General features: G+C 55.7%; 1 protein-coding gene across 1 annotated transcript in view; it reads left to right on the top strand.

The window, feature by feature from the left end:
* The window catches only part of arap2 (ArfGAP with RhoGAP domain, ankyrin repeat and PH domain 2), a 260,125-nt gene that overhangs the window by 74,351 nt on the left and 158,953 nt on the right, over window positions 1-26,821 (top strand). The window contains exon 9 of the mRNA XM_031831383.1: window positions 3,763-3,941. Within this exon, the coding sequence (XP_031687243.1) occupies window positions 3,763-3,941 (179 nt within the window). The remainder of the gene's footprint in view (window positions 1-3,762; window positions 3,942-26,821) is intronic.

Below are 26,821 nucleotides of genomic sequence, written 5' to 3'. Positions count from 1 at the left end.
TCTACCTGATCCTGTCCCTGTTGTCTCTCTTCTACCTGATCATGTCCCTGTTGTCTCTCTTCTACCTGATCCTGTCCCTGTCGTCTCTCTTCTACCTGATCCTGTCCCTGTCGTCTCTCTTCTACCTGATCCTGTCCCTGTCGTCTCTCTTCCACCTGATCCTGTCTCTCTTCTACCTGATCCTGTCCCCGTCGTCTCACTTCTACCTGATCCTGGCCCTGTTGTCTCTCTTCTACCTGATCCTGTCCCTGTCGTCTCTCTTCTTCCTGATCCTGTCCCTGTCGTCTCTCTTCCTCCTGATCCTGTCTTTTTTCTACCTGCTACTGTCCCTTTTGTCTCTCTTCTACCTGATCCTGTCCCTGTTGTCTCTCTTCTACCTGATCCTGTCCCTATTGTCTCTCTTCTACCTGATCCTGTCTCTCTTCTACCTGTTCCTGTCCCTGTCGTCTCTCTTCTACATGATCCTGTCTCTCTTCTACCTGATCCTGTCCCTGTTGTCTCTCTTCTACCTGATCCTGTCCCTGTTGTCTCTCTTCTACCTGATCCTGTCCCTGTCGTCTCTCTTCTACCTGATCCTGTCCCTGTCGTCTCTCTTCCACCTGATCCTGTCCCTGTCATCTCTCTTCTACCTGATCCTTTCCCTCTCGTCTCACTTTTTCCTGATCCTGTCCCTGTCGTCTCTCTTCTTCCTGATCCTGTCCCTTTCGTCTCTTTTCTTCCTGATCCTGTCCCTTTCGTCTCTCTTTTTCCTGATCCTATCCCTGTCGTCTCTCTTCTACCTGATCGTGTCCCTGTCATCTCTCTTCTACCTGATCCTGTCCCTGTCGTCTCTCTTCTACCTGATCCTGTCCCTGTTGTCTCTCTTCCACCTGATCCTGTCCCTGTCATCTCTCTTCTACCTGATCCTGTCTCTCTTCCACCTGATCCTGTCCCTGTCGTCTCTCTTCCACCTGATCCTGTTGTCTCTCTTCCACCTGATCCTGTCCCTGTCGTCACTCTTCCACCTGATCCTGTCCCTGTCGTCTCTCTTCCACCTGATCCTGTCCCTGTCATCTCTCTTCTACCTGATCCTGTCCCTCTCGTGTATCTTCTACCTGATCCTGTCTCTCTGCCACCTGATTCTGTCCCTGCCGTCTCTCTTCTACCTGATCCTGTCCCTGTTGTCTCTCTTCTACCTGATCATGTCCCTGTTGTCTCTCTTCTACCTGATCCTGTCCCTGTTGTCCCTCTTCTACCTGATCCTGTCCCTGTCGTCTCACTTCTACCTGATCCTGTCTCTCTTCTACCAGATCCTGTCCCTGTTGTCTCTCTTCTACCTGAACCTGTCCATGTCGTCTCTCTTCCACCTGCTCCTGTCCCTGTCGTCCCTCTAATAACTGATCCTGTCCCTGTCGTCTCTCTTCTACCTGATCCTGTCCCTGTCGTCTCTCTTCTACCTGATCCTGTCCCTGTCTTCTCTCTTCTACCTGATCCTGTCCCTGTCGTCTCTCTACTACCTGATCCTGTCCCTGTCGTCTCTCTTCTACCTGATCCTGTCCCTGTCGTCTCTCTTCTACCTGATCCTGTCCCTGTTGTTCCTCTTCTACCTGATCCTGTCCCTGTCGTCTCTCTTCTACCTGATCCTGTCCCTGTCGTCTCTCTTCTACCTGATCCTGTCCCTGTCATCTCTCTTCTACCTGATCCTGTCATCTCTCTTCTACCTGACCCTATCCCTGTCATCTCTCTTCTACCTGATCTTGTCCCTGTCTTCTCTCTTCTACCTGATCCTGTCCCTGTCATCTCTCTTCTACCTGATCCTGTCCCTGTCATCTCTCTACTACCTGATCCTGTCGTCTCTCTTCTACCTGGCCCTGTCCCTGTCGTCTCTCTTCTACCTGATCCTGTCCCTGTCGTCTCTTCTACCTGATCCTGTCCTTGTCGTCTCTCTTCTACCTGCTCCTGTCTCTCTTCTACCTGATTCTGTCCCTGTTGTCTCTCTTCTACCTGCTCCTGTCTCTCTTCTACCTGATCCTCTCTGTCTTACACCTGATCCTGTCTCTCTTCTACCTGATCCTGTCTCTGTCGTCTCTCTTCTACCTGATCCTGTCCCTTTCGTCTCTCTTCTACCTGATCTTGTCCCTGTCGTCCCTCTTCTACCTGATCCTGTCCCTGTTGTCTCTCCCTTTATCCCTCCATCCTTTCATCTCTCCCTCATCCCCCTCTATATTCCTCTCTCTCTTCTCTCCTCCCTCACCTCTTTCTATCTCTCCCTCCCTCTCTACATCTCTCCCCCTCCTCCCTTTCCTTCGCTCATCCTCTCATCTCTTCCCCTCTCCCACCCTCTCTACATCCCTCTCTTCCTTCCCCTCTCTCTCTCTGTCTCCCTCTTTCATCCCCCTCCCTTGGAGTGATGAGGCAGGGCAGATAGAGGAGAGGACGGAAGGAAGGTCCTAAATAAATGAACAGGAAAATAAGAGTGTTTCCAAGACAGACAGGTAATAGGACTACAAAATCAGGGAGGAACAGTACAGACTGGTGATGTGAAGAGCTGTGAATTATTAAAGGCTTTATGGTTTATTAATCCAGGCTCTTTGTGAATTCATAAGGTAGCGGATGGTTTGGCCGAGCCAGGTTGGGCTGGGGTTGTGTAGATGGGTTGGGTGTAGGCTGGGCAGGAAGGGGTCAGGAGGTTTGAGTTGGGTGTTGGGCTGGGCAGGAAGTGGTCAGGAGGTTTGAGCTGGGTGTTGGGCTGGGCAGGAAGGGGTCAGGAGGTTTGAGCTGGGTGGTGGGCTGGGCAGGAAGTGGTCAGGAGGTTTGAGCTGGGTGGTGGGCTGGCCCTTGCACACAACTACTAGTTAGGTATGAACACTCCCAGACGATCAGACTGATTTCAAAAGGAGGCTCAGGTAAATGCACGATACAAAGTTATTTCCATGAAATAAACACACACAGTGGTTTATTAGACATGCTGTGATGATTAAAAAAATACAATTAAAATGTCCACATGCGGGCTTAAAAGGTCTTTGAGTTAGTTAGTTTGGCTGCACAGGGGGTCTGTTTAGTGAGTTGGTATTGTTTTCTGAAGAACCACAACAGAAACGGTGCTGGTATGAACTATGGAAATTTGTCTCAGCTGTTGTCTCAGCACCCCAAGTGATGTACTGTTTCTTAGGTTCTTCGTTTTGAATAAAGTTAATAGCCCTTTCTCTCCCTCCTCTCTGTTTTCTCTCGTTCCTCTCTTTCCTCCTCTCTTGTGTCCCTTGTGTGCTCTCTATCAGAGCAGTTGCCAGGTGTTGTGGACATGCACAAGCCTAGGTGTGTGTGAGTGTGTAGTTCTCCCAAAGCCCCTTTAAATATGCCACAAGAGAGGCAGAGAGAGAGAGGCAGAGAGAGAGGCAGAGAGAGAGAGAGAGGCAGAGAGAGAGAGAGAGAGAGAGGCAGAGAGAGAGAGGCAGAGAGAGAGGCAGAGAGAGAGAGAGAGAGACAGAGAGAGAGAGACAGAGAGAGAGAGGCAGAGAGAGAGGCAGAGAGTGAGAGGCAGAGAGAGAGGCAGAGAGAGAGGCAGAGAGAGACAGAGAGAGAGGCAGATAGAAAGAGTCAGAGAGAGAGGCAGAGAGAGAGAGGCAGAGAGAGAGAGAATAATTTCAATAGAGTGAACATGGTACTAACTGTATTGTCTATCTCACCACCTGTGGGGGTTTCTTTCGGTGGAATCAGGTATAAAAAAAATACATATTGTGCATATTATTCTAATATGTTGTTCTTCCTCTTCCACCCACACAGGGGAGCGTCAGGAGTGGATGGAGGCTCTTCAAACGGCCATACGCTCCCCTGCCTCCATTTCCCAGAAGCCCCAGAAGTGTGGCACCAACAAACATGGCAGCATAGAGCTGAGAGGGTACAAAGGCAAAGTGTACGTCTCCCTGACGGGAACCAGATTCAAACTGTGCAAATCAGAACAGGTACATGCGGCTTCTCATCCCACTGGGACGTCTGTCTTTATTTGTTTATTTTCCCACACTGCAGGCGTTACAGTATTTATCCTAGGTTGCATATTGCAACATGTGATTTGAAGAAGAGGAGAGCTTTTGCTTCCTGTGTCGCTGGGTACCATATTCCTTGTCCCAGGAATTTTTGGCACAAACTGTCTTTGAACCCTGGACGTCGGTGTGTTTGAACCCTGGTTCTTGGTGTGTTTGAACTGTGAAAGAACTCATGCTACCTCTCCCTTCTGTCTCCACCTCGTCTCTCTCTCCCTTCCGTCTCCACCTCGTCTCTCTCTCCCTTCTGTCTCCACCTCGTCTCTCTCTCCCTTCTGTCTCCACCTCGTCTCTCTCTCCCTTCTGTCTCCACCTCGTCTCTCTCTCCCTTCCGTCTCCACCTCGTCTCTCTCTCCCTTCCGTCTCCACCTCGTCTCTCCTTTCCGGCTCCACCTCGTCTCTCTCCCCCTTCCGTCTCCACCCCGTCCTCTCTCCCTTCCGTCTCCACCCCGTCTCTCTCTCCTTTCCGTCCCCGCCCCTATCTCCCTTCCGTCTCCACCCGTCTCTCTCGCCTTTCCGTCCCCGCCCCTCTCTCCCTTCCGTCTCCACCTCGTCCCTCTCTCATTTCCGTCTCCACCTCGTCTCTCTCTCCCTTCCGTCTCCACCTCGTCCCTCTCTCCTTTCCGTCTCCACCTCGTCTCTCTCTACCTTCCGTCTCCACCTCGTCCCTCTCTCCTTTCCGTCTCCACCTCATCTCTCTCCCCCTTTCGTCTCCACCCCGTCCCTCTCGCCCTTCTGTCCCCGTCCCTCTCTCCCTTCTGTCTCCACCCCGTCTCTCTCCCCCTTCCGTCTCCTCCTCGTCCCTCTCTCATTTCCGTCTCCACCTCGTCTCTCTCTCCCTTCCGTCTCCACCTCGTCCCTCTCTCCTTTCCGTCTCCACCTCGTCTCTCTCTACCTTCCGTCTCCACCTCGTCCCTCTCTCCTTTCCGTCTCCACCTCATCTCTCTCCCCCTTTCGTCTCCACCCCGTCCCTCTCGCCCTTCTGTCCCCGTCCCTCTCTCCCTTCCGTCTCCACCCCGTCTCTCTCCCCCTTCCGTCTCCACCTCGTCTCTCTCTCCCTTCCGTCTCCACCTCGTCTCACCTTTCCGGCTCCACCTCGTCTCTCTCCCCCTTCCGTCTCCACCCCGTCCTCTCTCCCTTCCGTCTCCACCTCTTCTCTCTTTCCCTTCCGTCTCCACCCCGTCTCTCTCTCCCTTCCGTGTCCACACCGTCTCTCTCTCCTTTCCGTCCCCGCCCCTCTCTCCCTTCCGTCTCCACCTCGTCCCTCTCTCCTTTCCGTCTCCACCTCGTCTCTCTCTCCCTTCCGTCTCCACCTCGTCCCTCTCTCCTTTCCGTCTCCACCTCGTCTCTCTCCCCCTCTCCGTCTCCACCCCGTCCCTCTCTCCCTTCCGTCTCCACCCTGTCTCTCTCTCATTTCCGTGCCCGCCCCTCTCTCCCTTCCGTCTCCACCCCGTCTCTCTCTCCTTTCCGTCTCCACCCCGTCTCTCTCTCCTTTCCGTCCCCCCCCCCTCTATCCCTTCCGTCTCCACCTCGTCTTTCTCTCCTTTCTGTCCCCGTCCCTCTCTCCTTTCCGTCCCCGCCCCTCTCTCCCTTCCGTCTCTACCCTGCCCCTCTCTCCCTTCCGTCTCCACCTCGTCTCTCTCTCCCTTCCGTCTCCACCTCGTCCCTCTCTCCTTTCCGTCTCCACCTCGTCTCTCTCTCCCTTCCGTCTCCACCTCGTCCCTCTCTCCTTTCCGTCTCCACCTCGTCTCTCTCCCCCTTCCGTCTCCACCCCGTCCCTCTCTCCCTTCCGTCTCCACCTCGTCTCTCTCTCCCTTCCGTCTCCACCCCGTCTCTCTCTCATTTCCGTCCCCGCCCCTCTCTCCCTTCCGTCTCCACCCCGTCTCTCGCTCCCTTCCGTCTCCACCTCGTCCCTCTCTCCTTTCCGTCGCCACCTCGTCTCTCTCTCCCCTCCATCTCCACCTCGTCACTCTCTCCTTTCTGTCTCCACCTCTTCTCTCTCCCCCTTCCGTCTCCACACCGTCCCTCTCTCCTTTCTGTCCCCGTCCCTCTCTCCCTTCCGTCTCCACCCCGTCTCTCTCTCCTTTCCGTCCCCGCCCCTCTCTCCCTTCCGTCTCCACCCCGTCTCGCTCTCCTTTCCGTCCCCGCCCCTCTCTCCCTTCCGTCTCCACCTCGTCCCTCTCTCCTTTCCGTCTCCACCTCGTCCCTCTCTCCTTTCCGTCTCCACCTCGTCCCTCTCTCCCTTACGTCTCCACCCTGCCCCTCTCTCCCTTCCTTCTCCATCCCGACTCTCTCTGCTTTCCGTCCCCGCCCCTCTCTCCCTTCCGTCTCCACCCCGTCTCACTCTCCTTTCCGTCCCCGCCCCTCTCTCCCTTCCGTCTCCACCCTGCCCCTCTCTCCCTTCCGTCTCCACCCTGCCCCTCTCTCCTTTCCGTCTCCACCTCGTCTCTCTCCCCCTTCCGTCTCCACCCCGTCCCTCTCTCCCTTCCGTCTCCACCCCGTCTCTCTCTCCTTTCCGTCCCCGCCCCTCTCTCCCTTCCGTCTCCACCCCGTCTCTCTCTCCTTTCCGTCCCCGCCCCTCTCTCCCTTCCGTCTCCACCTCGTCCCTCTCTCCTTTCCGTCTCCACCTCGTCTCTCTCTCCCTTCCGTCTCCACCTCGTCCCTCTCTCCTTTCCGTCTACACCTCGTCTCTCTCCCCCTTCCGTCTCCACCCCGTCTCTCTCTCCCTTTCGTCTCCACCCCGTCACTCTCTCCTTTCCGTCCCCGCCCCTCTCTCCCTTCCTTCTCCACCCCGTCTCTCTCTCCTTTCCGTCCCCGCCCCTCTCTCCCTTCCATCTCCACCCTCGTCTCTCTCTCCTTTCCGTCCCCGTCCCTCTCTCCTTTCCGTCCCCCGCCCCTCTCTCCCTTCTGTCTCCACCCTGCCCCTATCTCCCTTCCATCTCCACCTCGTTTCTCTCTCCCTTCCGTCTCCACCCCGTCCCTCTCTCCCTTCCGTCTCCACCTCGCCCCTCTCTCCCTTCCGTCTCCACACCGTCCCTCTCATCTTTCCGTCCCCGCCCACTCTCCCTTCCGTCTCCACCTCGTCCCTCTCTCCTTTCCGTCTCCACCTCGTCTCTCTCTCCCTTCCGTCTCCACCTCGTCCCTCTCTCCTTTCCGTCTCCACCTCGTCTCTCTCCCCCTCTCCGTCTCCACCCCGTCCCTCTCTCCCTTCCGTCTCCACCCCGTCTCTCTCTCCTTTCCGTGCCCGCCCCTCTCTCCCTTCCGTCTCCACCCCGTCTCTCTCTCCTTTCCGTCTCCACCCCGTCTCTCTCTCCTTTCCGTCCCCCCCCCTCTATCCCTTCCGTCTCCACCTCGTCTCTCTCTCCTTTCTGTCCCCGTCCCTCTCTCCTTTCTGTCCCCGCCCCTCTCTCCCTTCCGTCTCTACCCTGCCCCTCTCTCCCTTCCGTCTCCACCTCGTCTCTCTCTCCCTTCCGTCTCCACCTCGTCCCTCTCTCCTTTCCGTCTCCACCTCGTCTCTCTCTCCCTTCCGTCTCCACCTCGTCCCTCTCTCCTTTCCGTCTCCACCTCGTCTCTCTCCCCCTTCCGTCTCCACCCCGTCCCTCTCTCCCTTCCGTCTCCACCTCGTCTCTCTCTCCCTTCCGTCTCCACCCCGTCTCTCTCTCATTTCCGTCCCCGCCCCTCTCTCCCTTCCGTCTCCACCCCGTCTCTCTCTCTCCCTTCCGTCTCCACCTCGTCCCTCTCTCCTTTCCGTCGCCACCTCGTCTCTCTCTCCCCTCCATCTCCACCTCGTCACTCTCTCCTTTCTGTCTCCACCTCTTCTCTCTCCCCCTTCCGTCTCCACACCGTCCCTCTCTCCTTTCTGTCCCCGTCCCTCTCTCCCTTCCGTCTCCACCCCGTCTCTCTCTCCTTTCCGTCCCCGCCCCTCTCTCCCTTCCGTCTCCACCCCGTCTCGCTCTCCTTTCCGTCCCCGCCCCTCTCTCCCTTCCGTCTCCACCTCGTCCCTCTCTCCTTTCCGTCTCCACCTCGTCCCTCTCTCCTTTCCGTCTCCACCTCGTCCCTCTCTCCCTTACGTCTCCACCCTGCCCCTCTCTCCCTTCCTTCTCCATCCCGACTCTCTCTGCTTTCCGTCCCCGTCCCTCTCTCCTTTCCGTCCCCGCCCCTCTCTCCCTTCCGTCTCCACCCTGCCCCTCTCTCCCTTCCGTCTCCACCCTGCCCCTCTCTCCTTTCCGTCTCCACCTCGTCTCTCTCCCCCTTCCATCTCCACCCCGTCCCTCTCTCCCTTCCGTCTCCACCCCCGTCTCTCTCTCCTTTCCGTCCCCGCCCCTCTCTCCCTTCCGTCTCCACCCCGTCTCTCTCTCCTTTCCGTCCCCGCCCCTCTCTCCCTTCCGTCTCCACCTCGTCCCTCTCTCCTTTCCGTCTCCACCTCGTCTCTCTCTCCCTTCCGTCTCCACCTCGTCCCTCTCTCCTTTCCGTCTACACCTCGTCTCTCTCCCCCCTTCCGTCTCCACCCCGTCTCTCTCTCCCTTTCGTCTCCACCCCGTCACTCTCTCCTTTCCGTCCCCGCCCCTCTCTCCCTTCCTTCTCCACCCCGTCTCTCTCTCCTTTCCGTCCCCGCCCCTCTCTCCCTTCCGTCTCCACCTCGTCTCTCTCTCCTTTCCGTCCCCGTCCCTCTCTCCTTTCCGTCCCCGCCCCTCTCTCCCTTCTGTCTCCACCCTGCCCCTATCTCCCTTCCATCTCCACCTCGTTTCTCTCTCCCTTCCGTCTCCACCCCGTCCCTCTCTCCCTTCCGTCTCCACCTCGCCCCTCTCTCCCTTCCGTCTCCACACCGTCCCTCTCATCTTTCCGTCCCCGCCCACTCTCCCTTCCGTCTCCACCTCGTCCCTCTCTCCTTTCCGTCTCCACCTCGTCTCTCTCTCCCTTCCGTCTCCACCTCGTCCCTCTCTCCTTTCCGTCTCCACCTCGTCTCTCTCCCCCTCTCCGTCTCCACCCCGTCCCTCTCTCCCTTCCGTCTCCACCCCGTCTCTCTCTCCTTTCCGTGCCTGCCCCTCTCTCCCTTCCGGTCTCCACCCCGTCTCTCTCTCCTTTCCGTCTCCACCCCGTCTCTCTCTCCTTTCCGGCCCCCCCCCTCTATCCCTTCCGTCTCCACCTCGTCTCTCTCTCCTTTCTGTCCCCCGTCCCTCTCTCCTTTCTGTCCCCGCCCCTCTCTCCCTTCCGTCTCTACCCTGCCCCTCTCTCCCTTCCGTCTCCACCTCGTCTCTCTCTCCCTTCCGTCTCCACCTCGTCCCTCTCTCCTTTCCGTCTCCACCTCGTCTCTCTCTCCCTTCCGTCTCCACCTCGTCCCTCTCTCCTTTCCGTCTCCACCTCGTCTCTCTCCCCCTTCCGTCTCCACCCCGTCCCTCTCTCCCTTCCGTCTCCACCTCGTCTCTCTCTCCCTTCCGTCTCCACCCCGTCTCTCTCTTCATTTCCGTCCCCGCCCCTCTCTCCCTTCCGTCTCCACCCCGTCTCTCTCTCCCTTCCGTCTCCACCTCGTCCCTCTCTCCTTTCCGTCTGCCACCTCGTCTCTCTCTCCCCTCCATCTCCACCTCGTCACTCTCTCCTTTCTGTCTCCACCTCTTCTCTCTCCCCCTTCCGTCTCCACACCGTCCCTCTCTCCTTTCTGTCCCCGTCCCTCTCTCCCTTCCGTCTCCACCCCGTCTCTCTCTCCTTTCCGTCCCCGCCCCTCTCTCCTTCCGTCTCCACCCCGTCTCGCTCTCCTTTCCGTCCCCGCCCCTCTCTCCCTTCCGTCTCCACCCTCGTCCCTCTCTCCTTTCCGTCTCCACCTCGTCCCTCTCTCCCTTACGTCTCCACCCTGCCCCCTCTCTCCCTTCCTTCTCCATCCCGACTCTCTCTGCTTTCCGTCCCCGTCCCTCTCTCCTTTCCGTCCCCGCCCCTCTGTCTCCCTTCCGTCTCCACCCTGCCCCTCTCTCCCTTCCGTCTTCCACCCTGCCCCTCTCTCCTTTCCGTCTCCACCTCGTCTCTCTCCCCCTTTCCATCTCCACCCCGTCCCTCTCTCCCTTCCGTCTCCACCCCGTCTCTCTCTCCTTTCCGTCCCCCGCCCCTCTCTCCCTTCCGTCTCCACCTCGTCCCTCTCTCCTTTCCGTCTCCACCTCGTCTCTCTCTCCCTTCCGTCTCCACCTCGTCCCTCTCTCCTTTCCGTCTACACCTCGTCTCTCTCCCCCTTCCGTCTCCACCCCGTCTCTCTCTCCCTTTCGTCTCCACCCCGTCACTCTCTCCTTTCCGTCCCCGCCCCTCTCTCCCTTCCTTCTTCACCCCGTCTCTCTCTCCTTTCCGTCCCCTCCCCTCTCTCCCTTCCGTCTCCACCTCATCTCTCTCTCCTTTCCGTCCCCGTCCCTCTCTCCTTTCCGTCCCCGCCCCTCTCTCCCTTCTGTCTCCACCCTGCCCCTATCTCCCTTCCATCTCCACCTCGTTTCTCTCTCCCTTCCGTCTCCACCACCGTCCCTCTCCTCCCTTCCGTCTCCACCTCGCCCCTCTCTCCCTTCCGTCTCCACACCGTCCCTCTCATCTTTCCGTCCCCACCCACTCTCCCTTCCGTCTCCACCTCGTCTCTCTCTCCCTTCCGTCTCCACCCTCGTCCCTCTCTCCTTTCCGTCTCCACCTCGTCTCTCTCTCCCTTCCGTCTCCACCTCGTCCCTCTCTCCTTTCCGTCTCCACCTCGTCTCTCTCCCCCTTCCGTCTCCACCCCGTCCCTCTATCCCTTCCGTCTCCACCTCGTCTCTCTCTCCCTTCCGTCTCCACCCCGTCTCTCTCTCCTTTCCGTCCCCGCCCCTCTCTCCCTTCCGTCTCCACCTCGTCTCTCTCTCCCTTCCGTCTCCACCCCGTCTTCTCTCTCCTTTCTGTCCCCGCCCCTCTCTCCCTTCCGTCTCCATCCCGTCTCTCTCTGCTTTCCGTCCCCGTCCCTCTCTCCCTTACGTCTCCACCCTGCCCCTCTCTCCCTTCCGTCTCCACCTCGTCTCTCTCTCCTTTCCGTCCCCGTCCCTCTCTCCTTTCCGTCCCCGCCCCTCTCTCCCTTCCGTCTCCACCCTGCCCCTCTCTCCCTTCCGTCTCCACCCCGCCCCTCTCTCCTTTCCGTCTCCACCTCGTCTCTCTCTCCCTTCTGTCTCCACCCCGTCCCTCTCTCCCTTCCGTCTCCACCTCGCCCCTCTCTCCCTTCCGTCTCCACACCGTCCCTCTCATCTTTCCGTCCCCGCCCACTCTCCCTTCCGTCTCCACCTCGTCTCTCTCTCCCTTCCGTCTCCACCTCGTCCCTCTCTCCTTTCCGTCTCCACCTCGTCTCTCTCTCCCTTCCGTCTCCACCTCGTCCCTCTCTCCTTTCCGTCTCCACCTCGTCTCTCTCCCCCTTCCGTCTCCACCCCGTCCCTCTATCCCTTCCGTCTCCACCTCGTCTCTCTCTCCCTTCCGTCTCCACCCCGTCTCTCTCTCCTTTCCGTCCCCGCCCCTCTCTCCCTTCCGTCTCCACCTCGTCTCTCTCTCCCTTCCGTCTCCACCCCGTCTCTCTCTCCTTTCTGTCCCCGCCCCTCTCTCCCTTCCGTCTCCATCCCGTCTCTCTCTGCTTTCCGTCCCCGTCCCTCTCTCCCTTACGTCTCCACCCTGCCCCTCTCTCCCTTCCGTCTCCACCTCGTCTCTCTCTCCTTTCCGTCCCCGTCCCTCTCTCCTTTCCGTCCCCGCCCCTCTCTCCCTTCCGTCTCCACCCTGCCCCTATCTCCCTTCCATCTCCACCTCGTTTCTCTCTCCCTTCCGTCTCCACCCCGTCCCTCTCTCCCTTCCGTCTCCACCTCGCCCCTCTCTCCCTTCCGTCTCCACACCGTCCCTCTCATCTTTCCGTCCCCGCCCACTCTCCCTTCCGTCTCCACCTCGTCTCTCTCTCCCTTCCGTCTCCACCTCGTCCCTCTCTCCTTTCCGTCTCCACCTCGTCTCTCTCTCCCTTCCGTCTCCACCTCGTCCCTCTCTCCTTTCCGTCTCCACCTCGTCTCTCTCCCCCTTCCATCTCCACCCCGTCCCTCTATCCCTTCCGTCTCCACCTCGTCTCTCTCTCCCTTCCGTCTCCACCCCGTCTCTCTCTCCTTTCCGTCCCCGCCCCTCTCTCCCTTCCGTCTCCACCTCGTCTCTCTCTCCCTTCCGTCTCCACCCCGTCTTCTCTCTCCTTTCTGTCCCCGCCCCTCTCTCCCTTCCGTCTCCATCCCGTCTCTCTCTGCTTTCCGTCCCCGTCCCTCTCTCCCTTACGTCTCCACCCTGCCCCTCTCTCCCTTCCGTCTCCACCTCGTCTCTCTCTCCTTTCCGTCCCCGTCCCTCTCTCCTTTCCGTCCCGCCCCTCTCTCCCTTCCGTCTCCACCCTGCCCCTCTCTCCCTTCCGTCTCCACCCTGCCCCTCTCTCCTTTCCGTCTCCACCTCGTCTCTCTCTCCCTTCCGTCTCCACCCCGTCCCTCTCTCCCTTCCGTCTCCACCTCGCCCCTCTCTCCCTTCCGTCTCCACACCGTCCCTCTCATCTTTCCGTCCCCGCCCACTCTCCCTTCCGTCTCCACCTCGTCTCTCTCTCCCTTCCGTCTCCACCTCGTCCCTCTCTCCTTTCCGTCTCCACCTCGTCTCTCTCTCCCTTCCGTCTCCACCTCGTCCCTCTCTCCTTTCCGTCTCCACCTCGTCTCTCTCCCCCTTCCGTCTCCACCCCGTCCCTCTATCCCTTCCGTCTCCACCTCGTCTCTCTCTCCCTTCCGTCTCCACCCCGTCTCTCTCTCCTTTCCGTCCCCGCCCCTCTCTCCCTTCCGTCTCCACCTCGTCTCTCTCTCCCTTCCGTCTCCACCCCGTCTCCCTCTCCTTTCTGTCCCCGCCCCTCTCGCCCTTCCGTCTCCATCCCGTCTCTCTCTGCTTTCCGTCCTCGTCCCTCTCTCCCTTACGTCTCCACCCTGCCCCTCTCTCCCTTCCGTCTCCACCTCGTCTCTCTCTCCTTTCCGTCCCCGTCCCTCTCTCCTTTCCGTCCCCGCCCCTCTCTCCCTTCCGTCTCCACCCTGCCCCTCTCTCCCTTCCGTCTCCACCCTGCCCCTCTCTCCTTTCCGTCTCCACCTCGTCTCTCTCTCCCTTCCGTCTCCACCTCGTCCCTCTCTCCTTTCCGTCTCCACCTCGTCTCTCTCCCCCTTCCGTCTCCACCCCGTCCCTCTCTCCCTTCCGTCCCCACCCCGTCTCTCTCTCCTTTCCGTCCCCGCCCCTCTCTCCCTTCCGTCTCTCTCTCCTTTCCGACTCCACCTCGTCTCTCTCTCCCTTCCGTCTCCACCTCGTCCCTCTCTCCTTTCCTTCTCCCCCTTCCGTCTACACCCCGTCCCTCTCTCCCCTCCTTTCCACCCCGTCCTCTCTCTCCTTTCCATCCCCGTCCCTCTCTCCTTTCCTTCCCCGCCCCCTCTCTCCGTTCTGTCTCCACCCTGGCCCTCTCTCCCTTCCGTTTCCACCTCATCTCTCTCTCCCTTCCGTCTCCACCCCGTCGCTCTCTCCCTTCCGTCTCCACCTCGCCCCTCTCTCCCTTCTGTCTCCACCCCGTCCCTCTCTCCTTTCCGTCCCCGTCCCTCTCTCCTTTCCTTCCCCGCCCCTCTCTCCCTTCTGTCTTCACCCTGCCCCTCTCTCCCTTCCGTCTCCACCTCATCTCTCTCTCCCTTCCGTCTCCACCCCGTCGCTCTCTCCCTTCCGTCTCCACCTCGCCCCTCTCTCCCTTCTGTCTCCACCCCGTCCCTCTCTCCTTTCCGTCCCCGCCCCTCTCTCCCTTCCGTCTCCACCCTGTCCCTCTCTCCCTTCCGTCTCCACCTCGCCCCTCTCTCCCTTCCGTCTCCACCCCGTCCCTCTCTCCTTTCCGTCCACGCCACTTTCTCCCTTCCGTCTCCACCTCCTCCCTCTCTCCTTTCCGTCCCCGCCCCTCTCTCCCTTCCGTCTCCACCCCGTCCCTCTCTCCTTTCCGTCCCCGCCCCTCTCTCCCTTCCGTCTCCACCTCGTCTCTCTCTCCTTTCCATCCCCGCCCATCTCTCCCTTCCGTCTCCACCTTGTCTCTCTCTCCCTTCCGTCTCCACCTCTTCTCTCTCTCCTTTCCGTCTCCACCTCATCCCTCTCTCCTTTCCGTCTCCACCTCTTCTCACTCTCCCTTCCGTCTCCACCTCGTCTCTCTCTCCTTTCCGTCTCCACCTTGTCCCTGTCTCCTTTCCGTCTCCACCTCGTCTCTCTCTCCCTTCCGTCTCCACCCGTCCCTCTCTCCCTTCTGTCTCCACCCTGCCCCTCTCTCCCTTCCGTCTCCACCTCTCCCCTCTCTCCCTTCCGTCTCCACCCCATCCCTCTCTCCTTTCCGCCCCCGTCCCTCTCTCCCTTCCGTCTCCACCCCGTCCCTCTCTCCTTTCCGTCCCCGCCCCTCTCTCCCTTCCTTCTCCACCTCGTCTCTCTCCCCCTTCCGTCTCCACCCCGTCCCTCTCTCCCTTCCGTCCCCACCCCGTCTCTCTCTCCTTTCCGTCCCCGCCCCTCTCTCCCTTCCGTCTCCACCCTGCCCCTCTCTCCCTTCCGTCTCCACCCTGCCCCTCTCTCCTTTCCGTCTCCACCTCGTCTCTCTCTCCCTTCCGTCTCCACCTCGTCTCTCTCTCCCTTCCGTCTCCACCTCGTCCCTCTCTCCTTTCCGTCTCCACCTCGTCTCTCTCCCCCTTCCGTCTCCACCCCGTCCCTCTATCCCTTCCGTCTCCACCTCGTCTCTCTCTCCCTTCCGTCTCCACCCCGTCTCTCTCTCCTTTCCGTCCCCGCCCCTCTCTCCCTTCCGTCTCCACCTCGTCTCTCTCTCCCTTCCGTCTCCACCCCGTCTCTCTCTCCTTTCTGTCCCCGCCCCTCTCTCCCTTCCGTCTCCATCCCGTCTCTCTCTGCTTTCCGTCCCCGTCCCTCTCTCCCTTACGTCTCCACCCTCTCTCCCTTCCGTCTCCACCTCGTCTCTCTCTCCTTTCCGTCCCCGTCCCTCTCTCCTTTCCGTCCCCGCCCCTCTCTCCCTTCCGTCTCCACCCTGCCCCTCTCTCCCTTCCGTCTCCACCCTGCCCCTCTCTCCTTTCCGTCTCCACCTCGTCTCTCTCTCCCTTCCGTCTCCACCTCGTCCCTCTCTCCTTTCCGTCTCCACCTCGTCTCTCTCCCCCTTCCGTCTCCACCCCGTCCCTCTCTCCCTTCCGTCCCCAACCCGTCTCTCTCTCCTTTCCGTCCCCGCCCCTCTCTCCCTTCCGTCTCTCTCTCCTTTCCGACTCCACCTCGTCTCTCTCTCCCTTCCGTCTCTACCTCGTCCCTCTCTCCTTTCCTTCTCCCCCTTCTGTCTACACCCCGTCCCTCTCTCCCCTCCTTTCCACCCCGTCCTCTCTCTCCTTTCCATCCCCGTCCCTCTCTCCTTTCCTTCCCCGCCCCTCTCTCCGTTCTGTCTCCACCCTGGCCCTCTCTCCCTTCCGTTTCCACCTCATCTCTCTCTCCCTTCCGTCTCCACCCCGTCGCTCTCTCCCTTCCGTCTCCACCTCGCCCCTCTCTCCCTTCTGTCTCCTCCCCGTCCCTCTCTCCTTTCCGTCCCTGTCCCTCTCTCCTTTCCTTCCCCGCCCCTCTCTCCCTTCTGTCTCCACCCTGCCCCTCTCTCCCTTCCGTCTCCACCTCATCTCTCTCTCCCTTCCGTCTCCACCCCGTCGCTCTCTCCCTTCCGTCTCCACCTCGCCCCTCTCTCCCTTCTGTCTCCACCCCGTCCCTCTCTCCTTTCCGTCCCCGCCCCTCTATCCCTTCCGTCTCCACCCTGTCCCTCTCTCCCTTCCGTCTCCACCTCGCCCCTCTCTCCCTTCCGTCTCCACCCCGTCCCTCTCTCCTCTCCGTCCACGCCACTTTCTCCCTTCCGTCTCCACCTCGTCCCTCTCTCCTTTCCGTCCCCGCCCCTCTCTCCCTTCCGTCTCCACCCCGTCCCTCTCTCCTTTCCGTCCCCGCCCCTCTCTCCCTTCCGTCTCCACCTCGTCTCTCTCTCCTTTCCATCCCGCCCATCTCTCCCTTCCGTCTCCACCTTGTCTCTCTCTCCCTTCCGTCTCCACCTCTTCTCTCTCTCCTTTCCGTCTCCACCTCATCCCTCTCTCCTTTCCGTCTCCACCTCTTCTCACTCTCCCTTCCGTCTCCACCTCGTCTCTCTCTCCTTTCCGTCTCCACCTTGTCCCTGTCTCCTTTCCGTCTCCACCTCGTCTCTCTCTCCCTTCCGTCTCCACCCGTCCCTCTCTCCCTTCTGTCTCCACCCTGCCCCTCTCTCCCTTCCGTCTCCACCTCTCCCCTCTCTCCCTTCCGTCTCCACCCCATCCCTCTCTCCTTTCCGCCCCCGTCCCTCTCTCCCTTCCGTCTCCACCCCGTCCCTCTCTCCTTTCCGTCCCCGCCCCTCTCTCCCTTCCGTCTCCACCTCGTCTCTCTCCCCCTTCCGTCTCCACCCCGTCCCTCTCTCCCTTCCGTCCCCACCCCGTCTCTCTCTCCTTTCCGTCCCCGCCCCTCTCTCCCTTCCGTCTCCACCCTGCCCCTCTCTCCCTTCCGTCTCCACTCTGCCCCTCTCTCCTTTCCGTCTCCACCTCGTCTCTCTCTCCCTTCCGTCTCCACCTCGTCCCTCTCTCCTTTCCGTCTCCACCTCGTCTCTCTCCCCCTTCCGTCTCCACCCCGTCCCTCTCTCCCTTCCGTCCCCACCCCGTCTCTCTCTCCTTTCCGTCCCCGCCCCTCTCTCCCTTCCGTCTCTCTCTCCTTTCCGACTCCACCTCGTCTCTCTCTCCCTTCCGTCTCCACCTCGTCCCTCTCTCCTTTCCTTCTCCCCCTTCCGTCTACACCCCGTCCCTCTCTCCCCTCCTTTCCACCCCGTCCTCTCTCTCCTTTCCATCCCCGTCCCTCTCTCCTTTCCTTCCCCGCCCCTCTCTCCGTTCTGTCTCCACCCTGGCCCTCTCTCCCTTCCGTTTCCACCTCATCTCTCTCTCCCTTCCGTCTCCACCCCGTCGCTCTCTCCCTTCCGTCTCCACCTCGCCCCTCTCTCCCTTCTGTCTCCACCCCGTCCCTCTCTCCTTTCCGTCCCCGTCCCTCTCTCCTTTCCTTCCCCGCCCCTCTCTCCCTTCTGTCTCCACCCTGCCCCTCTCTCCCTTCCGTCTCCACCTCATCTCTCTCTCCCTTCCGTCTCCACCCCGTCGCTCTCTCCCTTCCGTCTCCACCTCGCCCCTCTCTCCCTTCTGTCTCCACCCCGTCCCTCTCTCCTTTCCGTCCCCGCCCCTCTCTCCCTTCCGTCTCCACCCTGTCCCTCTCTCCCTTCCGTCTCCACCTCGCCCCTCTCTCCCTTCCGTCTCCACCCCGTCCCTCTCTCCTTTCCGTCCACGCCACTTTCTCCCTTCCGTCTCCACCTCGTCCCTCTCTCCTTTCCGTCCCCGCCCCTCTCTCCCTTCCGTCTCCACCCCGTCCCTCTCTCCTTTCCGTCCCCGCCCCTCTCTCCCTTCCGTCTCCACCTCGTCTCTCTCTCCTTTCCATCCCCGTCCATCTCTCCCTTCCGTCTCCACCTTGTCTCTCTCTCCCTTCCGTCTCCACCTCTTCTCTCTCTCCTTTCCGTCTCCACCTCATCCCTCTCTCCTTTCCGTCTCCACCTCTTCTCACTCTCCCTTCCGTCTCCACCTCGTCTCTCTCTCCTTTCCGTCTCCACCTTGTCCCTGTCTCCTTTCCGTCTCCACCTCGTCTCTCTCTCCCTTCCGTCTCCACCCGTCCCTCTCTCCCTTCTGTCTCCATCCTGCCCCTCTCTCCCTTCCGTCTCCACCTCTCCCCTCTCTCCCTTCCGTCTCCACCCCATCCCTCTCTCCTTTCCGCCCCCGTCCCTCTCTCCCTTCCGTCTCCACCCCGTCCCTCTCTCCTTTCCGTCCCCGCCCCTCTCTCCCTTCCGTCTCCACCTCGTCTCTCTCTCCTTTCCATCCCCACCCCTCTCTCCCTTCAGTCTCCACCTCGTCTCTCTCTCCCTTCCATCTCCACCTCGTCTCTCTCTCCCTTCCGTCTCCACCTCGTCTCTCTCTCCTTTCCATCTCCACCTCGTCCCTCTCTCCTTTCCGTCCCCGCCCCTCTCTCCCTTCTGTCTCCACCTCGTCTCTCTCTCCTTTCCGTCTCCACCCCGTCCCTCTCTCCTTTCTGTCCCCGCCCCTCTCTCCCTTCCGTCTCCACCTCGTCTCTCTCTCCCTTCCGTCTCCACCCCGTCCCTCTGTCCCTTCTGTCTCCACCCTGCCCCTCTCTCCCTTCCGTCTCCACCTCGTCCCTCTCTCCTTTCCGTCCCCGCCCCTCTCTCCCTTCCGTCCTCTCTCATTCCCTTTCTCTCATTATTTACTTCATTAGCGTAAACAAACATCTCTGTCCTAATTCTCTATGGGTATCGCTCTGTGTCAGCATGTTTCCGTGAAGGAGAGAGAGGGAATGTAGGAGGGTGAAAATTGGAATTAATTGTATTTTTCTTTGCTTAAACGGTAAATTCCAAGCGTGGAAATGCACCAACACAGCGTTAGCTAGTCTGAGAGGGAGGGAGAGAGGAACATGGGGAGAGAGAGAAGGATGAAGGGAGAGGTGTAGAAAGAGAGGTAGATGGAGTGAATGTTTAAGCCTATGGGTGAAAGAGTAAGAAACAGAGAGTGGCTTGAGATTGGGAGAGATGCATTTTTGGGTTATGCATCCCGCTAGTGGGACAACATCCGGTGAAACTGGAGGGCGCGGAATTCAAATAAATAATCATACAAATCATGGATATTAAACATGTAGACACATACAAGTGTCTTATATTGGTTAAAAGCTGAAATTCTTGTTAATCTAACTGCACTGTCTGATTTACAGTAGCCATTACAGCGAAAACATGCCATGCGATTGTTTGAGGACGGCGCCACACATTAAAATATTTTTCCACCGGCACAGGTTTCATAAAATCACAAATAGCAATTAAATATTCACTTACTTTTTGAAAGACTTCCTCTGATTTGTCATCCAATGGGTCCCAGCTATAACATGTGTCATTTTGTTAGATAAAGTCCTTCTTTATTTCCCAAAAAGTCTGTTTAGTTGGCGCCATCAATTTGAGTAATCCACTCGTTCAACATGCAAAGAAAGGAATCTAAAACAATCTACCCCTAAACTTTGTTTCAACAAGTCAAAATACTCCTTAGATTAGATCCTCCTCCCTAAAATGTAATTCTTTTTATTTATTTTATTTTTATTTCACCTTTATTTAACCAGGTAGGCTAGTTGAGAACACCTTTATTTAACCAGGTAGGCTAGTTGAGAACAAGTTCTCATTTGTAACTGCGACCTGGCCAAGATAAAGCATAGCAGTGTGAGCAGACAACAAAGAGTTACACATGGAGTAAACAATTAACAAGTCAATAACACAGTAGAAAACAAAGGGGGAGTCTATATACAATGTGTGCAAAAGGCATGAGGAGGTAGGCGAATAATTACAATGATAAATGATCAGATGGTCATGTACAGGTAGAGATATTGGTGTGCAAAAGAGCAGAAAAGTAAATAAATAAAAACAGTATGGGGATGAGGTAGGTGAAAATGGGTGGGCTATTTACCAATAGACTATATACAGCTGCAGCGATCGGTTAGCTGCTCAGATAGCTGATGTTTGAAGTTGGTGAGGGAGATAAAAGTCTCCAACTTCAGCGATTTTTGCAATTCGTTCCAGTCACAGGCAGCAGAGTACTGGAACGAAAGGCGGCCAAATGAGGTGTTGGCTTTAGGGATGATCAGTGAGATACACCTGCTGGAGCGCGTGCTACAGATGGGTGTTGCCATCGTGACCAGTGAACTGAGATAAGGCAGAGCTTTACCTAGCATGGACTTGTAGATGACCTGGAGCCAGTGGGTCTGGCGACGAATATGTAGCGAGGGCCAGCCGACTAGAGCATACAAGTCGCAGTGGTGGGTGGTATAAGGTGCTTTAGTGAGAAAACGGATGGCACTGTGATAGACTGCATCCAGTTTGCTTAGTAGGGTGTTGGAAGCCGTTTTGTAGATGACATCGCCGAAGTCGAGGATCGGTAGGATAGTCAGTTTTACTAGGGTAAGCTTGGCGGCGTGAGTGAAGGAGGCTTTGTTGCGGAATAGAAAGCCGACTCTTGATTTGATTTTCGATTGGAGATGTTTGATATGAGTCTGGAAGGAGAGTTTGCAGTCTAGCCAGACACCTAGGTACTTATAGATGTCCACATATTCCAGGTCGGAACCATCCAGGGTGGTGATGCTAGTCGGGCGTGCGGGTGCAGGCAGCGATCGGTTGAAAAGCATGCATTTGGTTTTACTAGCGTTTAAGAGCAGTTGGAGGCCACGGAAGGAGTGTTGTATGGCATTGAAGCTTGTTTGGAGGTTAGATAGCACAGTGTCCAATGACGGGCCGAAAGTATATAGAATGGTGTCGTCTGCGTAGAGGTGGATCAGGGAATCGCCCGCAGCAAGAGCAACATCATTGATGTATACAGAGAAAAGAGTCGGCCCGAGAATTGAACCCAGTGGCACCCCCATAGAGACTGCCAGAGGACCGGACAGCATGCCCTCCGATTTGACACAATGAACTCTGTCTGCAAAGTAATTGGTGAACCAGGCAAGGCAGTCATCCGAAAAACCGAGGCTACTGAGTCTGCCGATAAGAATATGGTGATTGACAGAGTCGAAAGCCTTGGCAAGGTCGATGAAGACGGCTGCACAGTACTGTCTTTTATCGAATTAAACTATAATATTTCTTACGGAAACAAGTATGTTCAATAGGAAACTGATTTTAGCAGGTGCGTTCTGTCTTCATTGCGCGCGCATACACACATTTCCAAGACTGTGTCCCTGTATTAAAACTCATATTTCTTCTTCGTTTTCGAAGTTACAAGCATGAAACCTTAAACAATAGACTGCTGACATCCTGTTGAAGCCATAGGAATTGCATCCTGGGAGCTAGAATTCCGTACGCCCCAAAACGTTCTACTGTAAGAGGATGGTCTCTCAAAACAAATAATATTGGTTGGTATTTCTTTGGATTTTCTGCTACCATCTATTGTGTTATATTCTCCTACATTATTTTAACATTTCTACAAACTTCAAAGTTTTTTTTTTTTCCATGGTACAAATTATATGCATAATCAGGGCCTGAGCAACAGGCAGTTTTGTAACGGGATTCTTCTGTTGAAGGAGAGGAGGACCAAAATGCAGCGTGGTTATTGTGATACATCTTTAATAAAGATGAAAAATAAAAACAATATACAAAAAAAAACAAGAAAACGTGAAAAACCGAAAACAGCCCTATCTGGTGTAACACAAAGACAGGAACAATCACCCACCAAACCCCAACACCAAACAGCCCTATCTGGTGTAACACAAAGACAGGAACAATCACCCACCAAACCCCAACACCAAACAGCCCTATCTGGTGTAACACAAAGACAGCCCTATCTGGTGTAACAAACACAAAGACAGGAACAATCACCCACCAACCCCAACACCAAACAGCCCTATCTGGTGTAACACAAAGACAGGAACAATCACCCACCAAACCCCAACCCAAAACAGCCCTATCTGGTGTAACACAAAGACAGCCCTATCTGGTGTAACAAACACAAAGACAGGAACAATCACCCACCAACCCCAACACCAAACAGCCCTATCTGGTGTAACACAAAGACAGGAACAATCACCCACCAAACCCCAACACCAAACAGCCCTATCTGGTGTAACACAAAGACAGGAACAATCACCCACCAACCCCAACACCAAACAGCCCTATCTGGTGTAACACAAAGACAGGAACAATCACCCACCAAACCCAACACCAAACAGCCCTATCTGGTGTAACACAAAGACAGGAACAATCACCCACCAACCCCAACACCAAACAGCCCTATCTGGTGTAACACAAAGACAGGAACAATCACCCACCAAACCCAACACCAAACAGGCTACCTAAATATGGTTCCCAATCAGAGACAATGACTAACACCTGCCTCTGATTGAGAACCATATCAGGCCAAACACAGAAACAGACAAACTAGACATGTAACATAGAATGCCCACTCAGATCACACCCTGACCAAACAAAACATAGAAACATACAAAGCAAACTATGGTCAGGGTGTGACAGTACACCCCCCCCCCCCCCAAGGTGCGGACTCCGGCCACAAAACCTGAACCTATTGGGGAGGGTCTGGGTGGGCATCTGTCCGCGGTGGCGGCTCTGGTGCTGGACGTGGCCCCGACTTCACCATAGTCTTAGTCCGCCCCATTGTCCGCTTCCGTGGCCTCCTAACCACGGCGACCCTTCTAAATGACCCCACTGGACAGAGGGTCAGCTCGGGACAGAGGGGCAGCTCGGGACAGAGGGACAGCTCGGGCAGCTCGGGACAGAGGGGCAGCTCGGGACAGAGGGGCAGCTCGGGACAGCTCGGGACAGAGGGGCAGCTCGGGACAGAGGGGCAGCTCGGGACAGAGGGGCAGCTCGGAACAGAGGGGCAGCTCGGGACAGAGGGGCAGCTCGGGACAGAGGGGCAGCTCGGGACAGAGGGGCGGGGGCTCTGGCTGCTCCATGCAGACTGGCGGCTCTGGCTGCTCCATGCCGACTGGCGGCTCTGGCTGCTCCATGCAGACTGGCGGCTCTGGCTGCTCCATGCTGACTGACGGCTCTGGCTGCTCCATGCTGACTGGCGGCTCTGGCTGCTCCATGCTGACTGGCGGCTCTGGCTGCTCCATGCAGACTAAATAGAATGCCCACTCAGATCACACCCTGACCAAACAAAACATAGAAACATACAAAGCAAACTATGGTCAGGGTGTGACAAGTTTACTTTGGGCATGTCATTCAGGCAGAAATTGAGGGCAAAAAAGGGGCCTAGTCCTGAGAAGTTGTAGAAGGAGAGGGTGAGAGTGTATTATGTAACCACGTTCATGTTCCCTGGAGTGGAGTACTTCATCTAACATGATGAACGAGCTGTTGAGAACCCCACCTCCTTTCTCATGGATTGTAAACTGTGTGATGGAAGTGTCCTCTAAGGTCATTTTAAGCACTGTGTTTCCCAAGGTAAAGCAGGTCAAAACAGACACAGACAAACACTGTAGTGTGTAGCCTGACCACATCCATCTCTCCCTCTCTACCACGCATGTCTACTTAGCCTGACCACATCCATCTCTCCCTCTCTACCACGCATGTCTACTTAGCCTGACCACATCCATCTCTCCCTCTCTACCACGCATGTCTACTTAGCCTGACCACATCCATCTCTCCCTCTCTACCACGCATGTCTACTTAGCCTGACCACATCCATCTCTCCCTCTCTACTACTCATGTCTACTTAGCCTGACCACATCCATCTCTCCCTCTACTACTCATGTCTACTTAGCCTGATCACATCCATCTCTCCCTCTACTACTCATGTCTACTTAGCCTGACCACATCCATCTCTCCCTCTCTACTACTCATGTCTACTTAGCCCTGCCACATCCATCTCTCCCTCTACTACTCATGTCTACTTAGCCATACCACATCCATCTCTCCCTCTACTACTCATGTCTACTTAGTCCTACCATATCCATCTCTCCCTCTCTACTACTCATGTCTCCTTAGCCCTGCCACATCCATCTCTCCCTCTACTACTCATCTCTACTTAGCCTGACCACATCCATCTCTCCCTCTCTACCACGCATGTTTACTTAGCCCGACCACATCCATCTCTCCCTCTACTACTCATGTCTGTCATTTGAGTCTCATGGACAGCATGTGCTATACGATGCTCACCACTACAAGGTAGTTTCGTCTCTTACCTAGACCTATGTGGTGGCAATATGTGCAGGCTTTTTGTTTTATCCCAGAACTAACATCTGATTCAGTTCATCTCAGCAACGAATGTTTACAACCTCGATTGTCCGAATCAGGTGTGTTAGTGCAGAGTGGCTCTACAGAACCCCAAGTGCAGAAGTTTGGCCTAGGGGCCTAACATAGGGGACTGAAATTGATGCTAGTGGTTTTACACAGTATAACACTGTACTGTTTAACTGACCCTGGGCGCAATAGGTGAGGTTGGGCTTCTTAGTAGGAAATGAATGTCTGTAAAATCTTTTGACATTTAAAAAACTGCATTTAATAGTGTACTGGTCTCCCGTTAGTGTGATTGGTAAGGTTTGGCTACATGGTCATAGATAAGGATATCAGACCAAACCTTCAGAGTGTTAAACTACTGGATTGAATAGTGTACCTAGGATGATTGTTTAGGTGGATTATTCCACAGACTGGTTGGTCCACAAGTCTCCCTGTCCGGGTTGTAAGTAATGCTGGTTATTGGAATCTGTGTAATATGGGGCCTGGAGGGAAGCAGGTTTAATTCATCATTAGCTTCATTAGATCTACTTTCTGTTTCCTTTCTCACACATCGCCAGGAACTATAGGTCACTGCATCCCATGGTGGTCAGGCAGCTGCTAGTATCACTCTGAATCCATCTCTATTTTTACCTTGCTCTTTCATTTCTCTTTCATCATTCTCTGTCTTTATCGCACCCTCTCTCTTTTGCATTCTTAATTCCTTTCTTTCTTTTTCTTTTTTCCCCCTCTCTCTGTCTCGCTCTCTCTCTCTCCCTGTCTCTCTCTCTCTCTCTCTCCCTGTCTCTCTCTCTCTCTCTCCCTGTCTCTCTCTCTCTCTCTCCCTGTCTCTCTCTCTCTCTCCCTGTCTCTCTCTCTCTCTCTCTCTCTCTCTCTCTCTCTCTCTCCCTGTCTCTCTCTCTCTCTCCCTGTCTCTCTCTCTCTCTCCTCTCTCTCTCTCTCCCTGTCTCTCTCTCTCTCCCTGTCTCTCTCTCTATCTCTCTCTCTATCTCTCTCTTTCTCCCATCTCTCTCTCTCTCTCCCATCTTTCTCTCTCTCTCTCCTCTGTCTCTCTCTCTCTCTCCCCTGTCTCTCTCTCTCTCTCCCTGTCTCTCTCTCTCCCTGTCTCTCTCTTCCTCCTTCTTCTCTTCTCTCTCTCTATCTCTCTCTTTCTCCATCTCTCTCTCTCTCCCATCTTTCTCTCTCTCTCTCCTCCCTGTCTCTCTCTCTATCTCGCTCTCTCTCTCTCTCTCTTTCTCCCATCTCTCTCTCTCTCTATCTCGCTCTCTATCCTCTCTCTTCTCCCATCTCTCTCTCTCTCTCTCTCTCTCTCTCTCTCTCTCTCTATCTCTCTCTTTCTCCCATCTCTCTCTCTCTCCTCTCTCTCTCTCTCACACACACACCTCTTCTCTCTCTCTCTCATACACATCTCGCTCTCTCTCTCCCATCTCTCTCATGTCTCTCTCTCTTCATCTCTCTTTCTCTCTCTCCCTCTTCCCTCTCCCATCTCTCCATCTTTCTATTGCTCCACTTGTAGTTTGTTTTTACAAACTTTTCCCTCTTTTTCCCCCTCCTTCTTAAGTGGTTAGAACAATAGCTTTTATCCCGGGGAGTGTTCTGTCGCTTACCCAGCATGCTTTGAGAAGGGCCGAAGTGACTTCATCGAAATGGAAGTTTAGGTGAATTGCTCTGCTGGCCGTTGACATTAAGTCGTTCTCAGTGGACACTGACGTGGAGGCATCGAAGAGGTAGGAGGTTAAAGGTTGTTGGACACACGATAAAATAAATAAGCATAAATATGGGTTGTATTTACAATGGTGTTTGTTCTTCACTGGTTGCCCTTTTCTTGTTGCAACAGGTCACAAATCTTGCTGCTGTGATGGCACACTGTGGAATTTCACCCAGTAGATATGGGAGTTTTTCAAAATTGGATTTGTTGGGGCTTAAGCTGCATCCCTCTCTCTCTCTCTCCTCCATCTCTCTCTGTTTTCGAATTCTTTGTAGATCTGTGTAATCTGAGGGAAATATGTCTCTCTAATATGGTCATACATTGGGCAGGAGGTTAGGAAGTGCAGCTCAGTTTCCACCTCATTTTGTGGGCAGTGAGCACATAGCCTGTCTTCTCTTGAGAGCCATGTCTGCCTACGGTGGCCTTTCTCAATAGCAAGGCTATGCTCACTGAGTCTGTACATAGTCAAAGCTTTCCTTAATTTTGGGTCAGTCACAGTGGTCAGGTATTCTGCCGCTGTGTACTCTCTGTGTAGGGCCAAATAGCATTCTAGTTTGCTCTGTTTTTTTGTTAATTCTTTCCAATGTGTTAAGTAATTATCTTTTTGTTTTCTCATGATTTGGTTGGGTCTAATTGTGCTGCTGTCCTGGGGCTCTGTAGTGTGTGTTTGTGTTTGTGAACAGAGCCCCAGGACCAGCTTGCTTAGGGGACTCTTCTCCAGGTTCATCTCTCTGTAGGTGATGGCTTTGTTATGGAAGGTTTGTGAATCGCTTCCTTTTAGGTGGTTGAAATGTTGAGCAACATTAGCAAACTTAGCTGATCCAATAATTGAGTTTATGGTGTGATAATTAGCTGGCTAATAAAGTCAGACAGTTAACATTAGCCAGCTAACATTACAACATCAGATGAAGCTAACTTTACTAACTTTACCAATTCACTATAGTATTAACTGGTCTGGTAACTCGCTAGTTGACAATCTGTGTGAAATGTTAACTAGTTAACTAGCTAGCAAACTAACGACTATCTATGAACTAATGTTTTTTACTCTACAGTATGTGGTTATTTTTCAGAATAAGAGAATTAGGTGGAAATGAGGCGTTGCTTGTTAATTAAACAAGTGGATTCAGGGATGAAGTAGAGATGGAGCTGGGTCTGGTTTAAACTGGATGCCTCTATAGAGGTGAAAGGAACATCACA

This window comes from Oncorhynchus kisutch, linkage group LG9 (genome assembly GCF_002021735.2).
Source record: "Oncorhynchus kisutch isolate 150728-3 linkage group LG9, Okis_V2, whole genome shotgun sequence".
Classification (NCBI taxonomy): Eukaryota; Metazoa; Chordata; class Actinopteri; order Salmoniformes; family Salmonidae; genus Oncorhynchus; species Oncorhynchus kisutch.
Note: the sequence above shows the minus strand (reverse complement) of the source record. Positions and strands in the feature narration are given on the sequence as shown.